The sequence below is a fragment of the Lissotriton vulgaris genome, chromosome 4_1, assembly GCF_964263255.1.
Source record: "Lissotriton vulgaris chromosome 4_1, aLisVul1.2, whole genome shotgun sequence".
Lineage (NCBI taxonomy): Eukaryota > Metazoa > Chordata > Amphibia > Caudata > Salamandridae > Lissotriton > Lissotriton vulgaris.
The window spans coordinates 998,416,180-998,444,017 of record NC_141691.1 but is presented as its reverse complement, the minus strand read 5'-3'; the positions used below and the strand labels follow the sequence as shown (position 1 = coordinate 998,444,017).

The 27,838-nt window shown below is 42.1% G+C and overlaps 1 protein-coding gene across 1 annotated transcript in view; it reads right to left on the bottom strand.

Moving 5' to 3' along the window:
- The window catches only part of MYO10 (myosin X), a 593,993-nt gene that overhangs the window by 219,443 nt on the left and 346,712 nt on the right, over positions 1-27,838 (bottom strand). Inside the window, exons 14-17 of the mRNA XM_086965266.1 lie at positions 24,157-24,223; positions 21,378-21,470; positions 15,328-15,396; positions 15,080-15,162 (exon numbers count right to left, since the gene is read on the bottom strand). Coding sequence (XP_086821392.1) covers positions 15,080-15,162; positions 15,328-15,396; positions 21,378-21,470; positions 24,157-24,223 — 312 coding nt within the window. The remainder of the gene's footprint in view (positions 1-15,079; positions 15,163-15,327; positions 15,397-21,377; positions 21,471-24,156; positions 24,224-27,838) is intronic.

Here is a 27,838-nt window from a genome sequence, read left to right as displayed (position 1 = left end):
CTATGTATTCCCATAACTAATGCAGTCATTACTGCAGGTTCTCATGTCATCTCTCTGGGAGGGCGGGATGGCGTGATGGCTGGGTGAACCCGTCACCATCATATTTGCTCACATCCTGTGGCTGACACCGCACACAAAGGAGCCGTCCTGCTGACCTTTTGCAAAAATCAATATTGTGAGCAGGCTTTGCATTTATCACCTCCTCACATTTGCAACTGCTCTGTTCACATGCTTTAAGTAGCCCAGTCGCTGCATTTACCATAATCTTTGCGGATACCCGCTTAGATGAAGAGAACTGCTGGTTTTCTAGACCGGCTGCAAGGGGCAGATATGCCAATCAAATGCAACACATCCAGGATTCAATAACTGAAGTAAATATTCGTCCTTTCCTCAGACAACCCCCATAACAACCGCCGCTTCCTTCTCTTGATAATCACATCCTAACAACAGATGATGTGGTGACCACAAAGAAGTGTCTGCGCGAACAAGCTTGTCATTGATGCTTCGGCAGGGAACACCTCATGGGCCAAGATGTTACTCTTTTCCTTCTTTAAAGCGGAAGGTTAGTGATTACAAGTTATCTAACAGGAAAACTCTTGTTTAGGGTTCGTGAAAAATTATGTGCCACAAAGTAAAAAATTACAGGGCTTGATTCACAAAGCTGCTAATGCATGTAAACTTAACTCACATGCACAAGTAGCCTTTTGTATATATGCAAAACCATTTTCGCATTTTCCAAAAGTTGGGCTTATGCTGCTGTTGGTAAGTGGGTTATTGTTAGGGACAAATGTAGGTCTGCCACTGGCAATAAGGCCACTAACACATGATAGGACTCAGCATAGGTCTTAGAAAAGTATTCCTTTGCTCAACCCTTGGTAACGTGGCTGCGAGCAGACAGGCTTAACTTCAAAGACAGGTATATAAAGCATTTAAAAACACCATTTCAGTAAATAATTAAGACACAACACAAAAATAAAAATCCAACACCAATATATAAAAAAAGGTAATATTTTTATTTTTTAAATGACACCAAAACGAAAATAATCCACTGTAGGGAACCAGAGATATGAATTTTTAAAAATTAGTCACTTTCTAGTGCTTAGAAACCAACAGTGCCCCTTAAATCATTTTGTTTTCTCTGTTAGGGACACACCTTTATAAATTGTTCTGAAGAATTCTCACCACTGTAGTGGGCCGCCTTTTTCAGCAAACGGGGTCCAGTTAGAACACCTTCCTGGCGTTCTGCTTGCGGATCCCAAAGTATCCCACACACAATCCAAGGTTCTGGAATCTCCAAGAGAGTCCTTGAAAGTGTGAAACTTCAATTCCGCAATCCACTTGAACAAAACCCTTACAAATCCACTGGTACTCCAGGCTTTGAATTCTTTGTGGGGCTGTCCAGGTGAGCTCTGTTAACCTGTAGCTTGCAGGGTGTTTCCACTCTTGAGTCTTTTGGCAGCAAGGTAATCCACAGGGCTGTAGTTTCAGATGGTGCAGTCGTCATAGGTCAGGCCCTGGAGTTCCTTGCACACAGCAACATCTTCAGCAGGGCACTTCTTGCTTCATTCAGTTTCAAGCAGCAGATCTGGAGGGCTCTGCCCCTCTCAGATACTTATTCAAAATTCTCTGGGTCAAGCACCAGGTCACTGCTGACCAATGAGAGCAGGGCAACTCCTCATAGGTATGACCACATCCTGTGGAGTGTGGCATTAGTTTGTCCCAGAGTGCATCATTCTTCCAAATCCATAATGGCTGATTTTCCAGCAAGGAGGTAAGACCTGGCTAAACACACCCCCTGGGATATCTTATTTCCATGGACTCTTCCCCCTACCATCTGCACATACCTTTCTTAAGCCTAGCCCTGACTCTGGGTCAAGACTGTCATAGTGGGCTGAAACCCAGGCCTCCCTTCTGCCTTTGAAGAACGTAGTTTACAACGCCACCTCCTGGCCTGGCATTCCTATAGAACAGCACACTGCCCTCCCAGCAGCTTGGCTAATCCACTTAACTCTGACCAATCAGGGCAGACCACTGAAAGGCGGAATTTGGACTTACAAACAAGAAAGTCTCATAACTTATTGTATGTACACTTTAGGAGAAATTTAACAATCTAATATTGTTGGATTTGCTACTACCATTCTGGGAAGTCTTTGAATGGTCCGGCTAGTCCTCTCCTATCAATATTTATTAATCAATCACTTCCTACCATGTTAACCTATGGGCCATGGGGTTTGCAATAGGGAAAATGACCTGGGCCACTTATAAAACCATATTTAATAAGTATTTCCATAATTTCTGCATGACCCCCACCCCCTGTGCAACTAGGGGAGACGTCAGGGGTTCTAAATCTGCAGAAATATTGCAGATCATCCTTACCCAATCCTTCTAGCATCAAAGTCGAATTTGAGCAGCTCTTTAATACAATGTGGGGAGTGAAATATAAAATTTCACTTTACCCAGGCATATAAAAATTCATTTTATAAGGGCTCTCCTTATAGATAACTGACCCCCCACCCCTGGGATACCTAGGGGTGACCCTGGGGGTCCCTAATATGCAAAAATATGGTAGGTTTTTAATTTTTAAGGGCCCCTACCCCCAAAGTCGAGTTTGGGCACAATTTAAGGTTTAAACGCTGTCCTGGCCACTAGTGCAGCTTTTAAACTGACCTCAGGCTTCAGCCCTGCACACATGCTGGTGCAGACAATCTGCTGGCCTCTAAACTGCCATGCCTCAGGATACTGGAGACTTCTAGGTAGTTTCAATCCCCTGCCCTATTACATACTAGGGGCTTAGGTGGTAGGTCATGCCAATTACAGAGGTACCCCACCATACCATAGTGTACCCTAGTGTATGTTGGGTGTCTTAACTGTATTCTAATGTGTTCCTATTAGCTTGGCACTGGCCCTGGGCCTGGTTAAACAGAGCCCAGGGTCAGTCAGAGTCAGTTACCACCAGTTCCAGTCAGCAAAAAGTTGGGGGGTGCCCAGGGCACAGGATGACTTTGCAACAGCTGCTAAACAGAATTATTCACACAATCATTTTTGTGTACGTGAATGAACACCATGGGGCAAGCTTGGAGTGGGCATCATATGGCAGGTATGCCATAAAAGGTTGCAAATAACAACAAAAATGAATACTGTTTGGATCTTCATAAAGTTTTGTGCTTTCACCCAGGGAACAGTTGGAGATTTACTCCTGTCAAAGAGCAGAGTAAACCCTATTGCAGGGCGTAAATGGGAATGGAACACCTGCAAACTTAGAGTGGTCTAGTGGAAGGGTTTTCTCAGGAAGAAAAATATTTTCCCTGAAGAGATATAATAGTGCAACTGCACACACGAGAAAGCATTTCCACATTCAACAATTGTATATTATGTACTTCAGAATCCACTGACGATTTCCAGGAGTATGCCCAAAAACTTGTGACTGTCACAGATTTCCAGACATGCCATATAAAATCTGCGTTAATTACAAAAAAATCTGCCCTCATGCGAGATCCTAAACCTGTAACTGCAGATTTCCAAACGTAGTTGGAAATTGTGGGAAAAGACAGCAAATAATGTTGGGAGGATTCCCTGCCGTCCAAAACTCAAACATCGAGAGCAAGAAGCTTAATGTAGCAAAACATACACTTGAAAACTCAAAACAATTCACAAAATTAAACATGGAGTTGTCGAATTTTCATTGCTCGATAAAGAAACTCTTGTCAGCTGTAGAGGTGATTAGCTACCTCTTAGAGAGACATCAGTGGGGAGACGCCTTCAGCATTCTAACCTTCGAGCTATATGTCATACACGGCATCTTAACACCACTAGTAACTTTTAATACATATGAAAAGGCTATATGACTTGCTGAACAAGACACGTGTTGCTAACATTGCACATAGACCTATGTATGACCTGACCAGTTAAACACATCAAACAAGGGATAAGTATTTGTTTAATGAATGATTCAATAGGACTTGAGAATGGACTACTAGCTATGTGCGTACCTATGTGTAATAAAAATAAAATCGGAAATCTAGGCTCAGGAAAATTCCATCAAACATTTCAAAAAGACAGTTTATCCACCATTTCCAATGAAACTATGTTTTCTGCTCCTTTGATAAAGCTAGTGCTCTGTAAAGGCAGCCTTTAGAAGCTCCTGATGAAAAAAAAACAGAGAGCGAAGAAAAAGGTACAGCATAAGTACAGTATAAACATGAGCATTAAAGACTTCCAAACTGTAGTCAAAGCTAGGTGGAAGAACTAGCATTAACATATGCCTGTTGATTATACACGACCCAATGGGGAAATTGATAGGTTTATCCCCACACTCTAATATGCCGCCATCTGTCATTGTTGAATCATATTATGCAGCACACAGATTTCTGTTATTCACATTTCATGCCTTGCGCATTACATAAACTACTGGGTTGATCCTAGCCTAACATGGCCGGCCCTTAGTCACATTTTGCGGCCTCTTTGACACGCGCGTTCTAGTTTGTGATTTCAGTGGAGTTATGTATAAAATCGGGCGTATATCCTAAGCAATTTCCTCCTCGTGCTCATTAGCATAGTTGCGCTGTTTATTTGTTACACCTTCAGTCTTCTAATAATAGAGTGTATTTATGTGATTTCCAGCTGTCTTCACACCAGCTGTCTTCTCACCCTATACCTCTCTGAATTTATCCTCTACCTCAACTCTGAGTCATCGCAAACCCCTTTCTTTCACTCTTTCCAAAGCACTAAACTATTTCTCACACAATACCTCTAACAATATATCATCTACCTCTGCTCTCTCATTCATGCCAAACCCCATACCACTACTATGATGCCCGAAATAACCCCTTCTAGGCCCTTCACTACTCTACTCCTCCTCGCATCATCTCATACCGCTTCTCCTATTCCAATCCCCTAAAACAAGCCTTTCTAAACCCTTCCCTCGGACTCTTCCCCCTCCACATCCCTTGTATTCATCCCAAGCCTCATTCTACTGCTATGACCTCCAAAACAAAAAACAAATCCTTCCCTCTTCTATCCCCCCACTATCCCTTTCAATCCAAATAATAGACTAACATGTGCACCTCTCAAATTACTTTCATATTTCATTATACTAATTCACCACTAATCCTTTATGGGTTCCGGGGTAGCGTGTCACTCGCAGAAAAAGTGCTACGACGCCTTGTTAGGGGTGGTAAGTGCTATATAATTGCAATTACAATACAAAACAATACAATACATCACTTGATTCACAGCAGTGCATGCTGTGAGTGTAAAGATATATAATCCCTACATGCAAGGCATTGGACTTTATTAGGAAATTAAACAACATGTTTTGAAAGAAAACATCTGAGAATCCACGTCCTTCTGATGTAACCATGATACCAAGGAGCACCCCTAAGAACCCAGGAGAGTTCTAGACTTGACACCTTTTAATGACAATGGAAAAAATACAGCAGGTGTCTTTTTATTAGGTCTGGCATTAGCCAATAAGTTTGATTTTACTAAAATTATCTATTCAATATGCGTACGAATAGAGGCTTTTAGCAAGCCTTCTTCATCTCCTGGTCTGTTTTGTGTCATTCATATTTTCCTCCCAGTACAGAATGAAGCATGGAGCACTGGCTCTGCCCACTTCAGCCACTGACTAACTAATTGGCCAACATCTCCCCAATAAAACAGGTTTACAAAAACCATTGAAAAACAAACAATAAAAAAGCCAGAAGGTTGGCAGTCAATAACCGACCTTTTGCTTTTTCCAATGCTTGTTGTTATTGCTACTGTTAAACTGCTGAACGGTTCATAGGACCTGATTTACTAAGGGCTTGCGTTGTTTTTGCTTCACACAAGGTGATGCAAAGCTTCAACTTGCGTTGCTAGAAATATAGAAATCATGCAGATATGTCCACACATATATTACAGTGCACCCTGCCTTAAGGATTTAAGGCCTACTGTAGGGGTGACTTACCTATACTACATGCAGTGTCTGAAGGCATGGCACACAGAGATATCTGCCATGTCGTGTTATCACTTTGGTCTGCACCAAGACACGCAGCTTACAGGGGCAGGTGGCATGTGTTTGCTGAGGGGTCCTTTAGGGTGACGAAAACCTAACTGCAGCCCCTAAGGACCCTCTTTAGCCTGCTTTCCCTAAGGACCAGGGGTACAATTATCAGGGAATAACACGTAGTGCTAAAGATATTCCAATTGGGGAAACAGTTGTATAGCGTTGGCAAAGAGATCTGGCACTGGGTATCTGGTTAACAGGAACCCAGTGCACTTCCAGTCGAAATCACAACAAATATAAGACAAAAAGTAGGGGTGACCATGTCAAAAAGGAAAATGCTACTTACCAGTATGCATCTATTCTTGGCATGTAGAGCTGTAGATTCGTACACTTAGCAATAGATCGCCCCCTGGTGTTGGGCTCGGATGATTTCAGGTTGTTGTCTTCTTGGAAGAAGTCTTTGTAGTCACGAGATAGGTGACTCCTCCCTTGGACAATACTGCACATGGTCATCGACTCCATCCTCAGATTGTTTTTCGCCATGATGGGAAATGATGGAGTTAGTAGAAGTAAAGAAAAAGGATGTCCATGCGTGTGCATCTAAATAAGATGAGTACTGGAACGGACACAAGTCCCGGGAAGGCGGGAGGGCGTGTACGAATCTGCAGCTCTACATGCCAAGAACAGATGCATACTGGTAAGTAGCATTTTCCGTTCAAGGCATATGAGCTGCAGATTGTACACATAGCATCGATTGTGCAGCAGTGTCTCCCCTAGCGGTGGTCGCTTGTATCCGTTGCAGCATACTGAAATAGTGTTCTAAGGACAGCTTGGCCTACTGCAGCTTGCTGCTTGGCTTGCACATCAACACAATAGTGTTTAGAGAAGGTTTGTATTGTAGACCATGTTGCTGCCTTGCATATGTCCTCTAGTGTGATATTTCCTAAGAAAGCCATAGGGGCTACTAGTTTGCGAGTGGAGTGCGCTCTAGGAGGAACCGTAAGTGTACGTTTAGCTTTTTGATAGCATATTTGAATACACTTTACAATCCATCTGGCAATTCCTCCTTTAGAGATGGGATTGCCCTTGTGTCTTGTGTGGGGGGAGAGAAAGATACAAATAGTTGTTTTGTCTTTCTGAAGGATTTAGTCCTGCCTGTGTAGTATAACAGAGCTCTTCTAACATGTGAGGTGTGTGAAGCCCTTTCTGCAACAGAGTCCGGTTTTTTAAAAAACACTGGTAGCTCTACTGATTGGTTAAGATGAAAAGGAGTAATAACTTTTGGCAGGAATTTAGGATTGGGCCTAAGAACCACGTTGTTAGGATGTATCTGAAAAAATGGCTCTTGTATTGTGAATGCTTGTATTTCACTAACTCTTCTGAGAGAGGTGATGGCAACAAGGAAAGCCGTTTTCCATGTTAGGAATTGCAATTCACAGTTATGTAAAGGGTCGAAAGGGGGTCCCATAAGTCTTGTAAGGACAACATTTAGGTTCCATACTGGAGCAGGCGGTAACCTAGGTGGGATTATTCGTTTTAATCCTTCCATAAATGCTTTTATTGCAGGTACTCTAAAGAGAGATAGATGTTGCCGATTCTGTAAATAGGCTGCAATTGCTGCCAGATGCAGGCGTATGGAAGAATAAGCCAGATTGGACCTTTGTGGTGTAGAAGGTAGCAAATAATATTTTGGATGGAAACATCCAGTGGATCAATGTGATTATTGTTACAATATATTGCAAATCTTTTCCACTTAGCGGCATAACATGCTCTGGTAGTGGGTCTCCTAGCTTCTTTAATTATGTTCATACAGTATGGTGGTAGGTTTAAGTAACCGAACTCTAAGACTTCAGGAGCCAGATCGCCAAATTCAGTTGGCTTGGTTCTGGGTGTCTTATTTCTCCATGGTTCTGTAACAGGGATGGCGTGAGCCGTAATTTCTGATGTGGAACCAGTGAGAGATCTAGTAGTGAGATGAACCACGGCTGACGTGCCCATGTGGGAGCCACTAGTATTAGTTTGAGAGACTGTTGTCTGAGCTTGCGTACTACTAGTGGAATGAGTGGGAGAGGCGGAAAAGCGTACGCAAATCTGCCTGACCAGTTCATCCATATCGCATTCTCCTCCGACCGTGGGTGTGGAAACCTGGCGGCGAAGGTTGGGCGTTTTGCATTTTCAGGGGTGGCAAACAGATCTATTTGTGGATGCCCCCACATTTGGAAGAATGGTTGAAGAACTTGTGGGTGTATCTCCCATTCGTGAATCTGTTGTGACTGACGACTCAACAGAACTGCTATCTGATTGTGAATTCCTGGAAGGTGTTCTACTGTCAGGTGTATGTTTTGAGGAATGGCCCATCTCCAAATGTTCTGTGCAAGCTGGGACAGTTGCAGAGAGTGTCCCCCCCCTGTTTTTGTTTATAATACATGGCTGTCATATTGTCAGTCCGGATTAGGACAGCTTTGTTTTGTACTTGTACCTGAAACGTTTTGAGTGCTAGGAAAATTGCTAGCAGCTATAGATGGTTGCTATGGAACTGTCTTTGTTGGTTGTTCCATTGGCCTTGTGTGGTTTAATGCATGAGATGGGCTCCCCATCCTGTGAGGGATGCATCTGTCGTGAGCACTATCTGTGGAACAGGGTCTAGGAACGGCCGTCCCTTTGTCAAGTTTTTGGTGTTCCACCTTTGCAGAGAGCAATATGTACGGCTGTCTACCAACACCAGGTCTGTGAGCTGACCTTGAGCCTGATTCCACTGTTGTGCTAGACATTCTTATAATGGGCGCATTTGCAGTCTTGCGTGAGGAACTATGAAGATGCAAGACGCCATCATGCCTATTAGTCTCATGAACACTCTGGCTTGGAGAGACTGCTGGTGTTTAAAAAGGGAGACTAAGGTCTGAATGCTCTGTATCCTGGCTTGACTGGGATACGCTAGAGCTGTAGATGTGTCTATGGTAGCTCCTAGATATTGATGAACGTGGGAAGGCTCTAGGTGTGACTTGGTGTAGTTTATTGTAAACCCTAAGTCGTGCAATGTCTGAATTGTTTGTTTTGTGTGTTGTACACACTGGTTGAACAATTTTGCTTTTATGAGTCAATCGTCGAGGTAAGGGAAGACATGTATCTGTTGTCTTCTGAGATGTGCTGCTACTACTGCTAAGCACTTTGTAAACACTTGTGGTGCTGTTGTGACCCCAAATGGAAGGACTTTGAACTGATAGTGCTGTCCTTGTATGACAAACCTTAGATACTTCCTGTGCGCATGATGTATAGGAACATGAAAATAGGCATCCTTTAGGTCTAGTGTTGAAAGAAAGTCTCCCTGTTGTAGTAGTGGGAATACTTTTTGTAAAGTGATCATGTGAAAATGATCTGATTGTATGTAATGGTTGAGGGGCCTCAGGTCGACAATTGGTCTTAGTGTCCCGTCCTTCTTGGGAATTAGGAAGTACAGGGAGTAAACTCCTGTTCCCCGTTCCTCTAAAGGAACTACTTGAATAGCATCCTTTTGTAGAAGTGCTAGAACTTCCTGTTGAAGCAGAGTTATGTGTTCTGTGGACATTGGACGCTACCTGGGTGGTATGTTTGGGGGGGTTGCTGTGAGTTCTAGGCAGTAGCCATGTTGGATAATCTGTTTTACCCACCTGTCTGTTGTGATAGAATTCCAGACAGGTAGGAACTGTGATAATCTGCCCCCCACAGGAGTGGAATGCTGTAGGAGAGGCAGAGGGAAGTCACTGTTTGGGAGTGGAAGAGGAGCGGTTGTTTTTTATTACCTCTACCTCTTCCGTTATTATTGTTGCCTCTGTATCCTCCTCTAAAGTAGGTCTGTTTGTGCGTCTTAAAAGATGATGCTGTATCTGTGCCGGTCTGCTTGGAGCCTCAACTATAAAAGGTGCGGCGAAAAGAACTTCTAGTCTGTGTGGATTGTAATGCACCCATAGACTTAGCTGTGTCCGTGTCTTTCTTCATCTAGTGTGTTATCTACTTCCGGCCCGAACAACTGGTTCTGATTGAAGGGCTGGTTCAAGATGGTAGTCTGTACCTCGGGTTTGAAGCCTGAAATGCGTAACCACGCATGACGTCTGAGTATAACACTAGTATTGACTGCTCTGGATGCTGTGTCAGCTACATCTAGTGCACATTTAATTGAGGCATTGGATATTAATTTGCCCTCTTGTAAGAGCTCTGCTGCCTGATCATTGTATTGATCTGGGAGGTGCTCCATTAGTTTTTCTAGTTGGTCATAGTGGGCCCTGTCATAGCGAGAGAGTAAGGCTTGTGTGTTTGCTATGGCCATATGTTTGTTGCCTGCCAGCAATCCGTTTCCCTGACGCATCTATGACTTTAGATTCTTTGTCAGGCGAGGGCGTGTCACCAGAGGTCTGGGAATTGGCTCTTTTACGTGCATTAGGCACTACCAAAGAGTCTAGTGGCAGATGTCCCTTAATATAGACTGGATCAGATGGTGCTGGTCTATACTACTTTTCTATTCTGGGATTTAACACCCTACATCGTACCGGGTCTTTAAATATGTCTGGAGCATGTTTAATGACTCCTTTGATCATGGGTAGTATTTGTATAGACCTTTGTGACTGCTCAAATGTGTCCAATAAAAAATCCTCATCAATGGCATCAGAGTGCATTGGAACTCCATGGTAAAGGGCAGCTCTATTTAATAGATGATTAAACCCAATACTATCTTCTGGAGGGGAAGGTTTTGTTGGGTAGTACTGAGGATCAGGAATGTCTGGCATATTGTGTGGTGGAAAACCATATATATTGTCATCCTTAGGATATTCTGGATTGACATCCTCATCTAAAGGGTATGCATGTGGCTCTGGTACGTCATTCCCCCACCTAGATCATACTCCTCATCAGTGTGGTGTGGTGATGCAGGAGATTGAACAGGAGAAGCTATAGGTTCAATATAAGGAGGTATAGGAGAGGAAGAAGGTGAAGGCGAGGAAGGGTGCATTGGAGAAGTTGCACAATCCTTCTTTTTGGCAGGAACTACAGGTGGAAATGGTGTGTCTGCTGGTCTTTTCTTGTAAGGAATTGCTTCCACATGTCCAGTTTTTGGATTGATATACACCTTTTTCTGTTTAGGATCTGGCCTAAACAGTTCTTCCTCCTCTACAATCTTCTTCGGCGTCGATTTTTTCGGTGCTGATAAGGGTTGTTTAGAGTTCTTTGCTTTAGGAGGAGTTATCGAGTCCTGTGGCAAATTTTTCGGTGCCGAAGGTGGTTTAGGCTTGGTAGGCTTGTTAGAGGGTATAGGCGTCTCTGTATCAGGCCTTGGAGTCTTTGGTACCGATGTTGGAGATTTCAGCGTGGAGACAGGTTTCGTTGGGCCTGCGGCGCCGGACTCTGGCTTTCCATCTTTATTTTTGGAACCGGAAGGTTTTGAAGTCGATGCTTTCGGATCCGGTACAGTTTTTGGCTTCGGCACCGATGTGTCTTTTGGTTTGGGTGCCGAAGGGTCTTTGTCTTTGGGCAGTGAAGGGCGTTTTGGCTTCAGTGTCGAAGAGTCCTTCGATGTCGAAGGATGTTTCGGTGCCAATGGAGGAGGTGGAATTGGCACATGTGGTTTTTTCGGTGCCGAGGCACTGGAAGGCGTAGTCTTTTTCCTCGGAGGGTAGATTTTGGTCTCGACTGGGCCCCATGGGCGGAGTGCCGACCGCTGCCTTTGGCTTGGGTAGTGTATGTTGTGCAGGGGTAGGGGTACTCACGGGCTGACGAGATGGAATCGAGTCGTCTAAGTCCTCTGGCCCCGATATGATCTGGAGATCAGGTGAGTCTTCCTCAGCGACGAGTGGAGCGTTGTCCTCGGAGATATCTTCGAGTGGATCCTCGTCCCCGGAGACGTCCTCTCCGACGATCTCCTCCTCAAAGATGGCCTCCGGTGCTGGCGCTGATCTCCTCATCTCGTGTCGACGGGCCCTCCGATGCCGAATGGTCTTCTTCGATCGGAAGGAGGCACAGGCTGTTCAGGTTGACTCGTCGTGTTCCGGCGATAGACAGAGGTTGTAGACCTCGTGATGGTCGCTATGAGGAAATTTTGCTCGACATACCGGGCATCTCTTGAATGGAGTTCTGTCCATGAGGCGTAGGCCGTACGGCGCCGATAGGCTCAACGGCCCGCGTCGACGCACCGGAATGTAGCAGGTGATGTCACAAAGTCTATTCAATGCCAAAAATGTTTATATAAAGTTTCCCGCTTCGAAGTTGCTGAAAAAGTCTTTTCTAGCCGGAGCGGAAAACTTTCATCTGAACCCAGTGGCGGAAAAAAACAATCTGAGGATGGAGTCGATGACCATGCGCAGTATTGTCCAAGGGAGGAGTCACCTATCTCGTGACTACAAAGACTTCTTCCAAGAAGACAACAACCTGCAATCATCCGAGCCCAACACCAGGTGGCGATCTATTGCTAAGTGTACGATCTGCAGCTCATATGCCTCGAACAGGCACTTTCCTACAGCCACCATTTAAGCATCCCTCACCCTTGCACTGGTCACCAGTTTTCCTGAGTGACTTTCATGAGCCAAGTCTGGGATCTTTTTCTAAGGCTAATTGCAAGCTCAGTTTTACCTCTATAGTATATTTTGCTTTCACACAAACTTAAATCCTCCCTGACATTGCAAAAAGGTCTTTCCTCTTCTGTTCCATTGCCGTTTCCTGACTACCTTCCTGCAATCTTGTCTTTGATTCTTAGCAGAAACACATCCTGTCTATGTGTTACATCCCATTGTGCATTAACTAAAAGCACACATTTTATGCTCTTCACCCAGTCCTACAAATTCTTGATTTTCTAACCCCTATACAAGTAATCTTGAAGGACAGTACGCTGCCTCTTTCATTGTCCATGGCAAGTAATAACTATAGACCCATACATCTACCTGGCAATACCAGCTTATGATCAGCTTTTATCGCTAAAAGCAAATGCCACAAATAAAATCTGAAACATTACACTCCACAACAACAAGTGCGTACTTCCTATTCAACAACTGAGCATTTGCTTTCTACCACATTAAAAGCCCTCCGCTCAAATATCACTATTTACTCTTTCCCATTCAAAGCTTAGGAAAACACTCCTCATAGCCATTTGTTGCTGGTATCATAATAGATTAGCTTCCTATTCACATAAAACCTTATGAGCGATAGGGCTTCACGCACTCCTTTCTTCATATTGTCAACTGTCATCTGACAGCCATTTGTCCACTGACAATTGCAACCTGTCATCATCATTTCCTTGAGTGGATAAGCTATTTTAGCAGTGTTTTTATAAACTTAGAAACTTGCTTTTGGCAATCCTGGACTCAATCTTACTTTGTTTTGTGGAAACAAGGATATTTATATTGCTTCTACTAAATTCACCTTTGATCGATTACCCTCCTTATTGCATTCTGGAAAATGCCCACAACCTGGACAAGTTAAATGGGAATCCTTTTAAATCTTTAAGCCCCTATGCTGTTACAGGCAAGGCTAGCTGCCTCAAATAGTCATGTAGACTCACTAGATAGTATACAGAAGCTATGTCTAGGACACGAAATACATTTTCCTCAGTCAATACAGCCAGTGCCTCTGACTGTATTGACTGAAATGTTTGAGAAGGGGTTGATGAGCTACACAGATACTGTTATTGTCAACACAAATCCTTATTCCTAAAACCACTACTCTTCCTAAAACGACTATGAATTGTTCCATTACTATAAGGACCATGTCACATGTTGTAAATTACCACAATTTTTCCCTCCTTTAATAATGTTATGCTCAAACCCCTTCAAGTACCCTAATCTGTCCTCAAACACCATGTGAAACATCACCACAATATCTACTCCTAATAAAGATGACACCAGAATCACAGATGCACTAAAACTGGGTTCTTGCTTGATTTCCAGCCTACGCTGACAAAACAACCTGCAACATACACTTACCAACTTTAGATCTTGCTTTCTATTTCCTTCTTTGCCAAGGTAAACAAATCCATATTCAGTGATTTTGCAAACTCACCCGCGTTGATATCTGTTATTTCTAGTTCTTCCAATCTATTTGAAAAAATCTCTTTAACATTTGCTCTCCTAGTATACTATACAGAAAGGCTCAGTCCACAAGAACCACATCCTTCCTCTCTTGAAAGATAACTTCACAGCAGGGCATTCTCAACAAATATTCTTCACCAGTGCAACTGTATTTACTTACCTGCACTACAAACATTCCTATTTTTTCTTTTACATCCGACACATTCTGTATTTCCACTTCCCTACACATTCGAGCACAACGCCTTCTCTTGCACATTTACAACATTAGGAATCCCAAGTATTAAAACACAGATTGCTTATTGACATATGGCCTGGATTTGCCATATCTGAAACATTTTTATTTTCCTTAATCATTTAGCAACTTCTTTTCCTCGTGATTTATTTGACCTTTTCCATTTTTGTTTCCTTATTAACATCCACAGGGACACTCTGATCTATTTTCACTAACAACCACACCCACCATCTCACTATAATCGCCATCTTTCCTCCATTCTTCATCTTTTCTTCGTGAATGGGCACAACACCTTCTACTACTGTCACCATTTTCTTAGATTCGGATCTTTTGCAAACAAGTTATTTTGCACCTTTTGATTTGTACACGTCACATATTGAATTTCTGTGAATCTGCGAGTATCCCAAAACCACAAGTTAAAAATCAAATTTCCCATCACTGCTATCTTTTACCAATTCCTTCTTTTTCTGTAACCTGCTACAAAACTCTTGCCATTCTAATGCATTTACCCTTGACCCAAAAGGTCCTTCAAGCATATTTACTGATGTCATACACATCCCTTGTTTCTCCCGTTCCTCTAGTTAGATCAAAGATATGAAACAGAGATATTTTTTATCCACCAGTTGCTATCAGATGATAACCAAACACTTTTCCAACTGTTTCCATGGAAGGATTGGATCTCCCACCTCAGGTAAGAATAAATTAAGCAGGTACAAGATACCAGCTTTTATTCAAACTTCCCCTATTGCAATTACATTTTTTTTTAAATCTACTTCAACAAATAGGCTTCTAACAAAAGTAAGAATTAATGCATACCTGCTTTCACGTAAGAGATTAAGCAGATCATCTCTGAACGTGTCCCTGTTTTTCTCCAAGATACCTCTTGCATCATACAGGACCTAAAAGGAGATGTAAAGATTTCTTACAAAGCCACAATTGAGAATCTGGCAACAACACAGAAGGTGTTTCAGTCCTCTTTGTGAGACGGCTGTCCTCAAGCCAAAGTAAACTGGTATTAGAATAATGTATGGACGAATTTGAGCTGCCGCAGAAAAGTAAATTACCTCCCCAGCGTAATGTTTCACTCCAAAATTGTGCACAGCAACTCTTGGTTTCACATAGGAAGGATTGTTCTAATTGAAAAAAGAAGAGAAAAAAAAGGTCTGAATGAAATGCAATGTTAACCAAAGGGAAATTGTATTTGTATTGTACTCCCTGAGCATTTACCGCATTAACATCCCAAGTTTAACAGCAGGAACACTCGAGTGTAAATGTTTTTTTACTAATGCAGGGTTATGTGCCCATTCTACATACACCTGGTAGATTTGAAACACACTTGGAAAGTGTGTTAGTGCTAGTACTGCTCAACCTAAGGCACACCTTGAAACTGTGGTTTTAAAAGTAAATATCAACCTGCACCCCTGCTTTACCACAACCCTGACAACAGAGATTGGTCCATCTTTGTTAAGTGACCCACTGCATCACATTGAAGAACCACAATGGAAAGGCAGCAGCCTGAACTCAAGCACAAACACACTGTATGTCAACCTCACCAGATCTTGAAAACCGAATAATGAGCCCCAGAGAGGCAGAGGGGGTACTTCGAATAAAAGAAATCATTGTTACACAGAAGCCACCCCTTTAAATAAGACCAAATAATAAAAATTACTAACTGCATGCACAACCTTTGGACAGGAAATAGCATAGAGACCTTGCAATGTATTAGCATGCAGCATAAAAAAACGCAGCGAAAACTTGACAAGAAGAAGGTATGGAGTGTGCAGGAGTTTGAGGCTTGGAGACTGTGGCCAGTGGGTCTACTCTGCCCTAAAGAGTCCTGACAGCCTCATTTTTGTCTTCCCCCCAACAATGGTTAGAAGAAGACATGCTATCAATGTTCGTGTATATACAGGGCAGTACCTGGAACCAGCACCTCAAGAAGCGGATTCTACACAGGTGTCTGTTGCACTAGCCTGTAGAGAATCCACGTGCAGGTTCATGCTGTCCATAACCTCAACATTTTCAATGGTTTATCCTCCTACTGCATGGTCTGAGTTGATCTAAGTGCAACATGGTAATCTGCCTGTCTGTACAAGTAGGGGATGACAAAGGTAAGATCCTCCATGCACCATTGGCAGGGCTGTTGACCATGGATGTAGGAGGGCGGGAGCCGCCATTCCCAGCTAGGCTCTGAGTTCAAATGGAGCGTGATGTCCCAGCCATGTAAGCCCCAGGAGACAGCAGGCCTTGGCCTGTCTATTGCCTTGCCTGCCCACAAGGTAGCTGCTCCTGCAGGCCATAGCCTAAAGTGAACGTGCACCAGACTGCATCTGCTCTGTTCTTCCTGTCCTTAGAGGAGTTTTGCCAGCATGTCTTCCAGCTAAATGGTTCCAGTGCGGAAGAACCTCTTCAACCAATGAGCATCACTCTGATCACACATTATAAAGGAACTTGCAAGATCAGTTTGAAAGATGCAGGTGTGCATGTGGATATTTATGTGTTTGATTATTTTCAGAAGAAAACAGTCACTGCTATGGATGGGGCCTGTGCCTTGGACTAAAGGGTGCTCTTTATCCACAATGGGCCACCCGTGTAGGTTTTCCAAGTGTTTAATCTTCTGCCACCAAGGAGAAACGGACACATTTTGACTTACCCAGAGGTCTTGATGTGTTTATTTGCGTGTATGCATGCAAATAGGCATCTATGTGTGTACACAAGTATGTGTATGCATATAAATGCATGTTTCTGCACAAGAATGCACCCATGCTTAGGCATGCAACTTGTATGTTTTTCTTACGTGTATTTAAAAATATATATTTTTAATGACAAACGTAATGTTTACAAAGTTGCACATAATTCACTATCTATCGAGTGCTATGTCTGCAAGCGGGGTGAGCCAGGCCTACATAGACCGTGAAGAAAGCAACATTAGGTATCCAATGGAGTATTAATATAAAAGGCATAACACTTGGTTAAAATGTGCACATTTTTCCAGGAGCTTTCAGGTTGCAATGGCTCGATTAACTGCACCAAAACAGTTTACAGCTGTAAAAGAGTCTGCTGTGAGTTCAAGAAGAAGAGATCTGAAAGGATCCCAATTGTCACAGGACAGAGACTTTATCCTCATGTTTACTGCATGACAGCACGAGTTCAGCACGCAAGGTATGTGACTGATCATGTCTTCCCTCGTTTTCAGATCAGGGTAATTGAACTACAGGGGGCGGTGTAGATTCCCTCTCTCCAACACTTGGCAGAAGCGATACCGCCATATTACCAGTGAAAACAGCTCATCCGCACAACATTGAGACTTAAGCAGAATTTAGTGGTGCATCCTCACATGTTGAAGCATGTTGAGGACTGGGGTCCTTTGGCCGAGGCATTTGACAGCTTGGGTGCTGAATATCTCAAACGAGATGGCTTGGCAGACCTTTGTGATTCAAGATACAATGAAGAAAAGGAAAGTCCTAAAGAAAAGATCTGTGGCACATCAAAACACTTTGGAATTTTCCCTGGTGTGTGAAAGCTGTGGTATTGAAGGTAAAGAATGGGGTACATTGTCATGGATTGATCTTTTAGTATTTTATAGAGGGGTGAAAGGTCATGATTAGGGTCTCTTTGCAGAGTTTTTTGAAAGAAAGTTCTCTGAAACTTAGGTTGAGAGTCAGATTTTATGGTGGGAAAAGGAGAAGTCCCAGCATAGTCCAAGAGAGGAATACGAATTTGATTGTGTACTAATCAGAAATGACAATTTATCATTCCACAATAAAAGAGGGAGTGAAGATGTGTCATTTTTAGGCTAATTCTTACCATGTCTACTGTGACAGATTGTACATAGGGACTTGGATGGTCCAAGTGTTAAGCTGGATATGACGGCTAGCAGGTGAATATCTAATTTCTTTTAACATCAACCTCGGAAGAAGTGCCAAGTCAACATGGAAAGTTCAAAGCAGCTGTTTCATAAATACAGAACAGTGTATAGAGGAAAATGAAATGCACATCACAAATTGTCATCATGTTTGAGAAAGTGCTTTTGTTGTACCATGTCACAAGTTTTAACATGCCTCATTGTGGCGGGAGTAGTAGGGTATTCATGTGGCACACACAGATGTATGGTAAGCCTGTTATGAGAAGGCGGACCTGTGGGAGTGGGTTATGTGAATGTCCGTGTACCTGAGTGGCAAAATAGCCTTTTCAAATAAGGAGTTAAATGTACTTGCAACAAATTGTGCACCACCATCTACAGAGGAGCAAATGATACGACAAAAAACATGAAAAAAATTAGTTTTGCTTTTTGACATGCGGAAAACTCCCTCCACCAAAATTACTTGTAAATATTCAGATGTTTTTCGTGCCCAGTTGGCACATTTATTCCAACATTTTCTAGCACCAGCATTCTTTGTGCAAATGTTTTATGAAAAACTGTTTGGAATGTTTGTGACTATGGCTTTATTCTGGGTAAAGATACTACCGGCCATATCAATGATGCTATTGTGTTATTCGAAGCTTCAAATATTCTTGGGATACGCGCTAGTATGATCTTGCTTGATAAAGAAAATGCGTTTGATAGGGTCTTGTGGTCAAGTATAAGGCTAACTCTGCAGGCTATGAGTATTAGGAACTGGTTTTTAAAACAGATCCAGAACTTATATCAGTGCCCAATGGCTCATGTAGTCTTAGCTGGGTCCTTCTCTTCTACATTTAAGTTCAGGTAAGGCGCCAGACAGGGGTGTCCATTATCTCTGCTTATATTCATTCTTTATCAGGAGCCCAATTTAAGGCATATAGATCAGAATGCTGGTATTGTACCAGTCTAGACATATGGCCAGGATATTAAAATAAATGTGAATGCGGATGATGTGGTCATGTATTTGTCTGAGCCCTTGCATGCTTTTAGGATAATTTCTGCAGAAGCAGAGAAGTTTGGGCTTTCTCGAGGTATCAACTTAATATACTTAAAACTCAAATAATTGTTAATTTCATAATGCCCACAAAAGCGCTGATTGTGGTCTCACTTGCTACTTATTTAGGTATCATGATTACCTCATCAGTTAACCGTAGCTAAGATGCTGGTTTGAAGTAAGCTGCAATAAGTATCATTGGCCAGTGTAATATCGTGAAAATTAATACTCTGCCCAAATTTTGAAATCTATTTTGTTCTTACCCCTTACGGGTTCCAGATTCCTTTTTGCAGAATTTGGAAGGAGTGGTGGATAACTAACTTGCAGTGGAGATATATAAGGGCTAGACAGGCTATTAATCTATTGAAACTTCACCCTTTCAAAGGTGGCTGGGCATTACTCGATTTTAGGAATAATTTTGGGGCTGCTTTTGGATCTCACCTAAGATATCTTCTGGTTGACTCTCAGCCTGATTGTAATTCTCTCCCCTATCAGATCCTTATAGGGAAGGACTGGAAGCTCTAATTGGCAGGACAAACTGATACTAACAACTCTAAGTGGGAGGGCTTCAAGCTGGCTGAGGATGTATGTAGAATCTGACTCCTATCTGCTTCGTTTATAAGATCCCACCGTTGCATTATTATACATCTCTTTGGGATAATCCATCTATACCAACTATTTTTCAAGACCCATTTGCCAAGTCATGGCCTGCCAGAGGTCTTAGAATGACTGATCAAGTATTTAATGTTAAAGGATTTCACTCTTTTTCTGATCTGCAAACTGCATTTGACCTGCCACGTAAGACTTTCTTTAAGTATCTCCAGACTCGTGATTATTTCAAATATAATGTTCCTTGTGAAATCATTAACTAATACTCCAAGCTTATTTCATATTTATAAAATGAGATTGTAAATTAACTATTCATGAACTCTATCTTATATTTACCGAGCATGAAGTGGACGACCTTGAACAATTTGCTGGCAAATGGAGTCTTAAAATAGAAGTGGAAGTCAGGAGTCTGATCTTAAGGATGCTTTTAAAACTGTTTACTCCTCTGTTACCTCGGTGAGCTTGAAACTCCAACAATTTAAGACCCTATGCATGCTGTAATATAACCGGAGAATATATGCAAATGGAAAGTTGAATTAGGGGGGAATGCATGTAGGAAAAGTTGCCCTCGATGTATCTGCTGCATATATCGTTCACTTTGCCAGCTGTCCACATCTTTCTTAATTTTGAGTTAGCATTGTCTGCTTTCTCTCCCAGCTACTAAAATGCAATTTGCAAATGAATCCTAGGGATATTATGTTGGGTCTTAAGTGAGGTGTCGACAGACATATTTCTATGATTGTTCAGATTGCAGATGTTACGGCGCAATTATGTATAGCGAGAGATTGGGCTATGTCGATACCCCCTACAATACATCACTGGTTGGCATTATTGGGCCCAATATACATGATGGAGGTAGCAATCCTCTGGTTATGGGGGTAAAAGGGTGTCAGAATTATAAACAAGCTTTGGGCTGATTGATCGCCACTTGGTTGTATGTCTTTGTCGAATTACAACTGACTAACCACAGGTTTTCTGCACATTTGCCATTTAATTTGTCATAAATAAATGTATAAGAGTGGGGAAAACTTAACTCTTGTATTTCTATCCTTGTTGTTATTTGTGTTCTTTCCACGCTGCTGCATCTATTATTCCCTGTCTAAATCTGTATCTATTGCCTGCATGACGTCATTTCAAAGACATTTTGTTTTAAAAAAAGGAATTTTTGTCACTACTTATAAAGTATTGATTTTTGAGGCATTCACCCATTCCCAACAGTTATCTCTTCCCCAACCTCTCCTATGTTCCTAACCACAATACAAAAATTACAAATGCTCAGAATCCTCCTTATGGCTTATTTCAACAACCGTTATTTCCATCTGCAGGATTAACTGTCAAAAGATTTTGATTTGATAAACTAATATCTGCAAGATGATACTTTTGCATTATTACCAATATGTAGGTGTGTTGTTTGACCATCAGGTCCTAAGTATGAATTGCTATGTTTAAAAGAACTTCTTACAAAACAAATAATTAATATCACTTGACTTTTATGTAATAACGATTCCCAAGAATACACAACACAGAGGCTTGTAAAGTCACATTTACATTTTCAAATAAAATAATTTTGCATTCCACTTTAAAACCTATGATCTGGAATAACTCACAGCATGTTGATTGTGTAATTTCTCCAACAAAGTGTTATCTGTAGCGCGTGGGAAGTGGCTTTCTTCATTGATGAGTGCAAGCAGGCCAAGTTTCTGAGTTTAAAGAACAAAAAAGCAATATGTCATGTACTGGTATGTCATGCCAATGTTTTATCTTAAAATGGCCCCTACGTTTCATTAGCAGGTTTTACTCAGCAGCAACAAACCTTTTTCTATTTTTATATCTGACTTTGCAGTCCAGCTGCCTGCAGGGCATAGTGTTATCAATTCCTTATATAGAGTGGGCTTTGGTTCCACCCAGAGAATCTCTTCTTTCTTACCTCATATTATTAGTTGTTAGATGTATCATTCCACCTGCTATGGAGTGCTGGCATTTAAGTGCATGAGGGGCAGTTTTACATCTCAAAAGCACACTGAATGACTGCACATTAAATTCTTTATCACATATTTATCTGCATATAGAAAGCAAGCCTTTATTGTATTTTTTTTCATTGCAGCAGGCTTTCTTTTAAAGTTTAAGGACGGAATTGTGTGCAAGATTCTCAGACACATTTATACATTTATGTTTACACACACACAAACTCGGTGTTAGGGCGCATAATCAAGCTGCTTTAACTAAAACAAGCATTTTCAAAGTCAATAAGTCTGTCTTTAATGTGGTAATAAGGGGGACAAGAGACATGACCACATGCTATTTGCATGCATTTGCAAATTAAAGACAGAACTGGTGGCTTAGCTACTTTCTTGTTTTGTAGGTTTTTGTACGATTTTGATCATTCTGCTTCCAAAAACACATACATTGACACTACCTCCCCCCTCACACATCAATTTCCCAATGCACTGATATTCTTTTTCTGACTTAGATAATGCTATCAGAGACCATGTTACAGAAGCCTTTCAATGGTTAACAAAAGAATACAACTCAAAAGAAATGTATTTACTCAATTTCTGCCACTTGTGTAACTGGGACAAATATAGCACACAGGTGCAGCTTCTCTGTTTGAGCGGATGAGCGTCACCCCACTGAAATGCCCCCAGAGACTAAAAATTAAATGGTAATGAAGTTAATATATTACCCTTTTGCTTTTTGTCACCCCATCCCGAACTGAGCATCAGGACGGGGGCAGGGCTGCTGCTGACTGGCAGCCGCAAAGAGGGCAGGGGAATTTAAGTTTAAAGTGCGCATGCCATTTTGGCAGGCCGACTTGCGGCGGCCAGCCTCACATGCACACTTTAAACCTCTCTAACCCAGCTGTCTTTAGACAGCTGGGTTAGAGAAAGTAAAAGCCTCCAGTGCTCTTCCGAGCGCTGATAGAGGCCGCTCCTACCAATCCTGGCACTGCTCTCATACTGGTGAGAGGAGCGCCAGGATTGGCTTGAAGTTTGAAGCCTGCCTGCCTGTGTCGAGGAGAGAAGACCATTGAGGAGAACGTCAAGTTTGAAGGTAAGCGCTTTTAATTATTTCTTTTTTTTATGTACCACCCTCCCCATCAACCCCGGGAAATGCCACCATTGAGAGAACACATTGATTTTAAATTGCGTTTGCTATGTGTGGAGAAGAAGCAAAAAAATACATTTTATGCACTCACTGAATGTCAGAGATTTGATTATATTTGACATCAAGTCGGTTTGTTTCCATTTTATTTACAGAGGTAGCAAGTATAGTGTTTGCTGTAATAAACAACCGTACTTAGGGCTAGGATTTCTTTGTTAAAATGTCTATTATTCATTTTAAATGGTTTAGGAAAGGTATATGTACTTTATGGGGTTTCACAATGTTCACTGTACTTAAAAAACACAGTGTAATATACACTGCAGTATTTGCCGCAGTCTATACTACAAAAACAGAAACAAGTATAAATTAACTTGTCCTGTTCTTATGCTACTAGTGCCACGTTTCTATAATATGGACCCATATATTCAATCCATAATGGTCTGTTGCTTTACTGCCATATAGTGACGTTCTTTGTACACAAGTTAGTTATACGATGCAATTTGGTTATTTTTATACCGTCTTCCGTGAAAATCGTAACATTTTACTTCAATGGGTGATTCCATATGTTTTAGACTAGAAATGTGAACCATCAACGACTTTTATGGGTACTTCCGGCTGTAAAATCCCTATTTTGAGCATAATGATTTATTTCTCAAGTAAAATGGCACTGATTGAACACCAACAAGAATACTGAACAGCCTGGCCTGGAGAGATAATTATAGACTCACCGCAACACTAAACACTGTTATCCACTAACATGAAAAAAAGGCCTTGAGAAAGTCTGCAGTGCAGTTCTCGAAAGAGGGAAACATACGGTATTTCTGATCAAAATGTTGTGAATAGTAATCAATAAACACAAAACTAAAAACAAATGAATACATATTTGGAAATGCTGGTTGTCTATTGGACTGAAAATAAAGAAAGTATCCTACAATAAACGACAATGGTAGGACAACACAAAAATGTGCTTACTGTCAATCGAGTTAATTACACAAAATAAGGAAAAATAATCGATAAATAATTACGGTGCGTTGTATCAAGCATACAATGTACAGTTACTTAATGGTATATACGTTAAAGACAACAGGAACAGAGTAAGCAATCTAAGAAGTATAGCTTCAGGGGCATTCTAAGGCATTTGCACTACTCTGCTATCTTCCTTCAGGGGCATTCTAAGGCATTTTTAAGAGCACTACTCCGCTATCTTCCTGCACTGGTTACATACAACATGGAAATACTTGTGCATACACTCTCGACTATGGAAGAAAGTTATAATTGTTTTACCTTTTCAATAAGGTCCAAACACTCGCTGTTATCTGTCCACTGAATGTCTTTCCACACCAGCCCTTCTCTAGAAATGGTAAGAAATATACATGTTATTGCATTTATATACATCGATAAATGAGTACATAGAATTCAAGGAAGTATGACGTGTATTTTGTGTAAAAACGCCACTTTACATTGACGGTGCTACAAAAGGGACAGAAACGGATTGGCAGACATGAGCTGGAAATTACAAAGGTACAACAAAAAGGTGAGGCCCACCAGGAAGTCAGGAACAATTTAACTAGCTTTTAATAAATATTGTTTTGTGCGCTCCAAGAGCAGCTGACACACCTAAGCCTTTCTCTAGAGGACTCTGAAGTTTATTATTTGGCTTGACATATAAACCTTCCATACATTCTCTCCCTCCTCTTTAGCTCAAACTGCAAATATTTTAGTATGTCTCAAGAAATCCTTAGAGAGGAATAGCTGCTATCTAGAACCTTGCTTGAAGGCCGTGAATAACAGGATGAGAAGAACTACATCAAACTCAATACAAGCAGTGTGTAAATCTTGACCTGTGGGAGAGGAGAACACACTGCTGACTATCTTATAATGGACACTGCAGAGTGGCAGTCCATTGGCAAAATTTACCTCAAAAGTCACTGTGGACGCTATGGTCTTGTTGGATTCAAAGGTAGTAAATCATTGCTTCCTACGCATGAGCAAGAATTTTTCCTTTGCATGAATACCCTCGCTGTATTGGGGCACTGATTACTCTTGTCCGAGCCATGCTGGACTACGACTTGGATTCAGCATAAGAGCTCCTGCCTTCTTTATTCCAGGTAACAGAGAAGCCACAATGCTGCATCAAGACTAATCCGGCCAGAATGCCTATAGAAATACGTTTCAAAGGCCACATAACCATTGCGCTGATTCGCGGTTGGAAGGTAGATCTCTTTCAAATTGCTATTCATCACTAATTGAACCATTGCTACAATAAGACCCCAATTTAAACTGACAAAAATCAGTAAAACACAGATTTTGTTTATCCCAAAAACATTATGAATGGACATCATGACATCCACCTGGAGGCTTCTCATTCTCGATTCAATGACAAATTCAATTCCAGAGCGCATATACAACCTAATTGATCACTCTGCATTCATTGGCCTGATTAACACTCCCCAGCCCCCCCCCCCCCCCCCCCACACACACACACACAACAGCATACCACCAAAGCACATTTCACTTCATTTCAGGAAGTTAGGGACTCATTTCAATTTCACAACTGGCAAAAAAGAGTAAAGCAAGATTTGGAGAGCGACAACAACCATGCCTCAGACTCCCATTACCAGTATTTCGAACACTAGGTGAACATCCAACCTTTCCCGGAACCCTCAACACAAAATGAGTCTAGGCTTCCAGTTGGCATTGTGACTCGACTACCTTTGGCAAGATGAGAATGATGGCTGCCAGAAACGTAATTTTCGCTCACAGATAGCTCTTTGACTCCATAACGTTTGAGTAATTTCTCTCTGAAGCATGCATGGATACAGAGAAAGTCTGAAAGCGCTTGCCCTCATCCTGCCTGTTTTCTGTGTCCTGACTTTGGATAGACTCACGACTCATGACTATTCTTAGGGACATCAAGGTCCCAAAGCAATGCTGAGCCTCTGAAGAGGAACCAGCAAACATGCGACAGCCGGAGAAAGTTAAAGCTGCAAATACCTCCATGAAAATGTCTCAAACAACCACACACTTTCCATGATACCAGCATCCTATGTGCAGCATCTGTGTAGATATCTCCGAGCATGCAACATACAACGCCAACAATGTTCAAACATAAACTCTCCATGACCACAATGGCATGTTCCAGCCTGGGATTAACGGAAGACAGCAAGAGTGCTCCAAGACTACATCAATCCTTGTTCTAAACCTTTGCAAAGACCATGCAGTGATACCATTAACCTTGAACCGCTCTTCAGAAAACAGCATCCCATCATTACTTTGCGTGCTGCATCTCTGGTACAAAATGGGGAACCTAGGCATTCTATAAGATATGGAGATTTAACACTGCAAAAATTTAACTGCAGGGACAGCCACATAAAGACAAACAAAACGATTGGATTTTTGGTCTGCATTAAAAAAAAGATGAAATAAAATTACACAAATGTGTGACATCCATGGATTCCAGTAGGAAACTAGATGGCGGTAGCAATAACAGCAACACAGTTAAAGTGGCTGCCCAACAACACTGGCCACCAAATGCAACATGACGTTTATGTGCAGTGTGAACCACATTCATACATGTGCCAACAGGTTAACTGTTTATAGTGAAATACATGCTTGCATCCTTTAAGCAAGGATGTGTCCCCATTTTAGATTACTAATCGAACGAGAAAATTATTGAAATGGAAGCATTAGAAATAACAATGGCCCTGGATTAAATAAAGAGCTGGTTTGTGATGAACATGCGGTGTTTGTGCCACTTTGCCAGATGTCGCTTCAGCAAAAGGCTCCCCGAAGCATGTTTCGTCTCCTTATATAGAAGTGGGGCACCCACTGAGACTAACTGCTGCGTCGAGCTATTAAAGGGGAAGACAGTCTCAAGGGTGTGCGGTAGAAGGGCCCTGCAGGTAGAAGGGATGATGCTATTCATCTCAAGTCTTAGTTTCATTCACTACAATAAGCCATCAAGTTCTTATTAGCAGGGGATGCCAAAAGGCAATGAAACACATTCCTGGTCTTCACTGTCTGCACACTGTTGCCTGAGCTGATACCCAGGGACACCTTCTCCATTAAAAAAATGCTCCCAGGCCAGGACCCAGGGGTAAAAAAATAAAATGGTAATAAATGACCATTTTATTTTTCAAAAGCCCGTCCAGAGCTAAGCGTCAGGGGGCAGGGCTTTCTGCTTACTGCTGGTGGCAGCCAGGCAGAAGCAGAAAGCAGTGATAGGCAGTTCACTTGGGTTTAAAGTGCGCATGTCATTTAGGACGGCCAGCCAGACATGCGCAGTTTAAACCTCTCTAACCCACATGTCCCAGACAGCTGGGCTAGAGACAGCATAGGGCTCAAGTGCCCTCAAGAGCAGGGCGAGAGGCCGCTCCTTCCAATCCTAGCACTGCTCTCATGCAGCATGAAAGCAGAAACAGGATTGGTTACAGCAGTTTCCGGAAGCCTGCCTGGAGACCCGAGCGAAGAGGACGTCACGCATACAAGGTAAGTGGGATTATTTTTTCACTTTTATTTTTGTTCCCCCACCCCACCACTCTCCATAAATGCCAGCCACCACTGCTGACAACCACAGATCCTCCTGCTGCATGCCATATAAGCATCAGTGCAGTGTGGTGGCACTGGCGCATGGCATGCATGGAACACGCTCCCTGATGACCTTAAGGGTCTTACATCCCATGCCCTCTTCCGCAAAGCACTCAAGACCTGGCTTTTTCAAGAAGCATACCTGTAACCTGCCCCTTGCCCTCCTCTGATCAAACAGTTGTACCATCTTTCAGCGCCTTGATGCCTATGGGTTTAGTTGCGCTCTATAAATCCCAATTTCATTCATTCATTCATTGGCACGCTGCAACGCTGCTTCACAGCTTTATGACTGCTGTTCTGTGCTTCATGGCTCCGACTAATCTTGGTGTAGGACAACGATGGATGTTGCATGCCTAACAATTGGTGCTTAAGGCGAAGA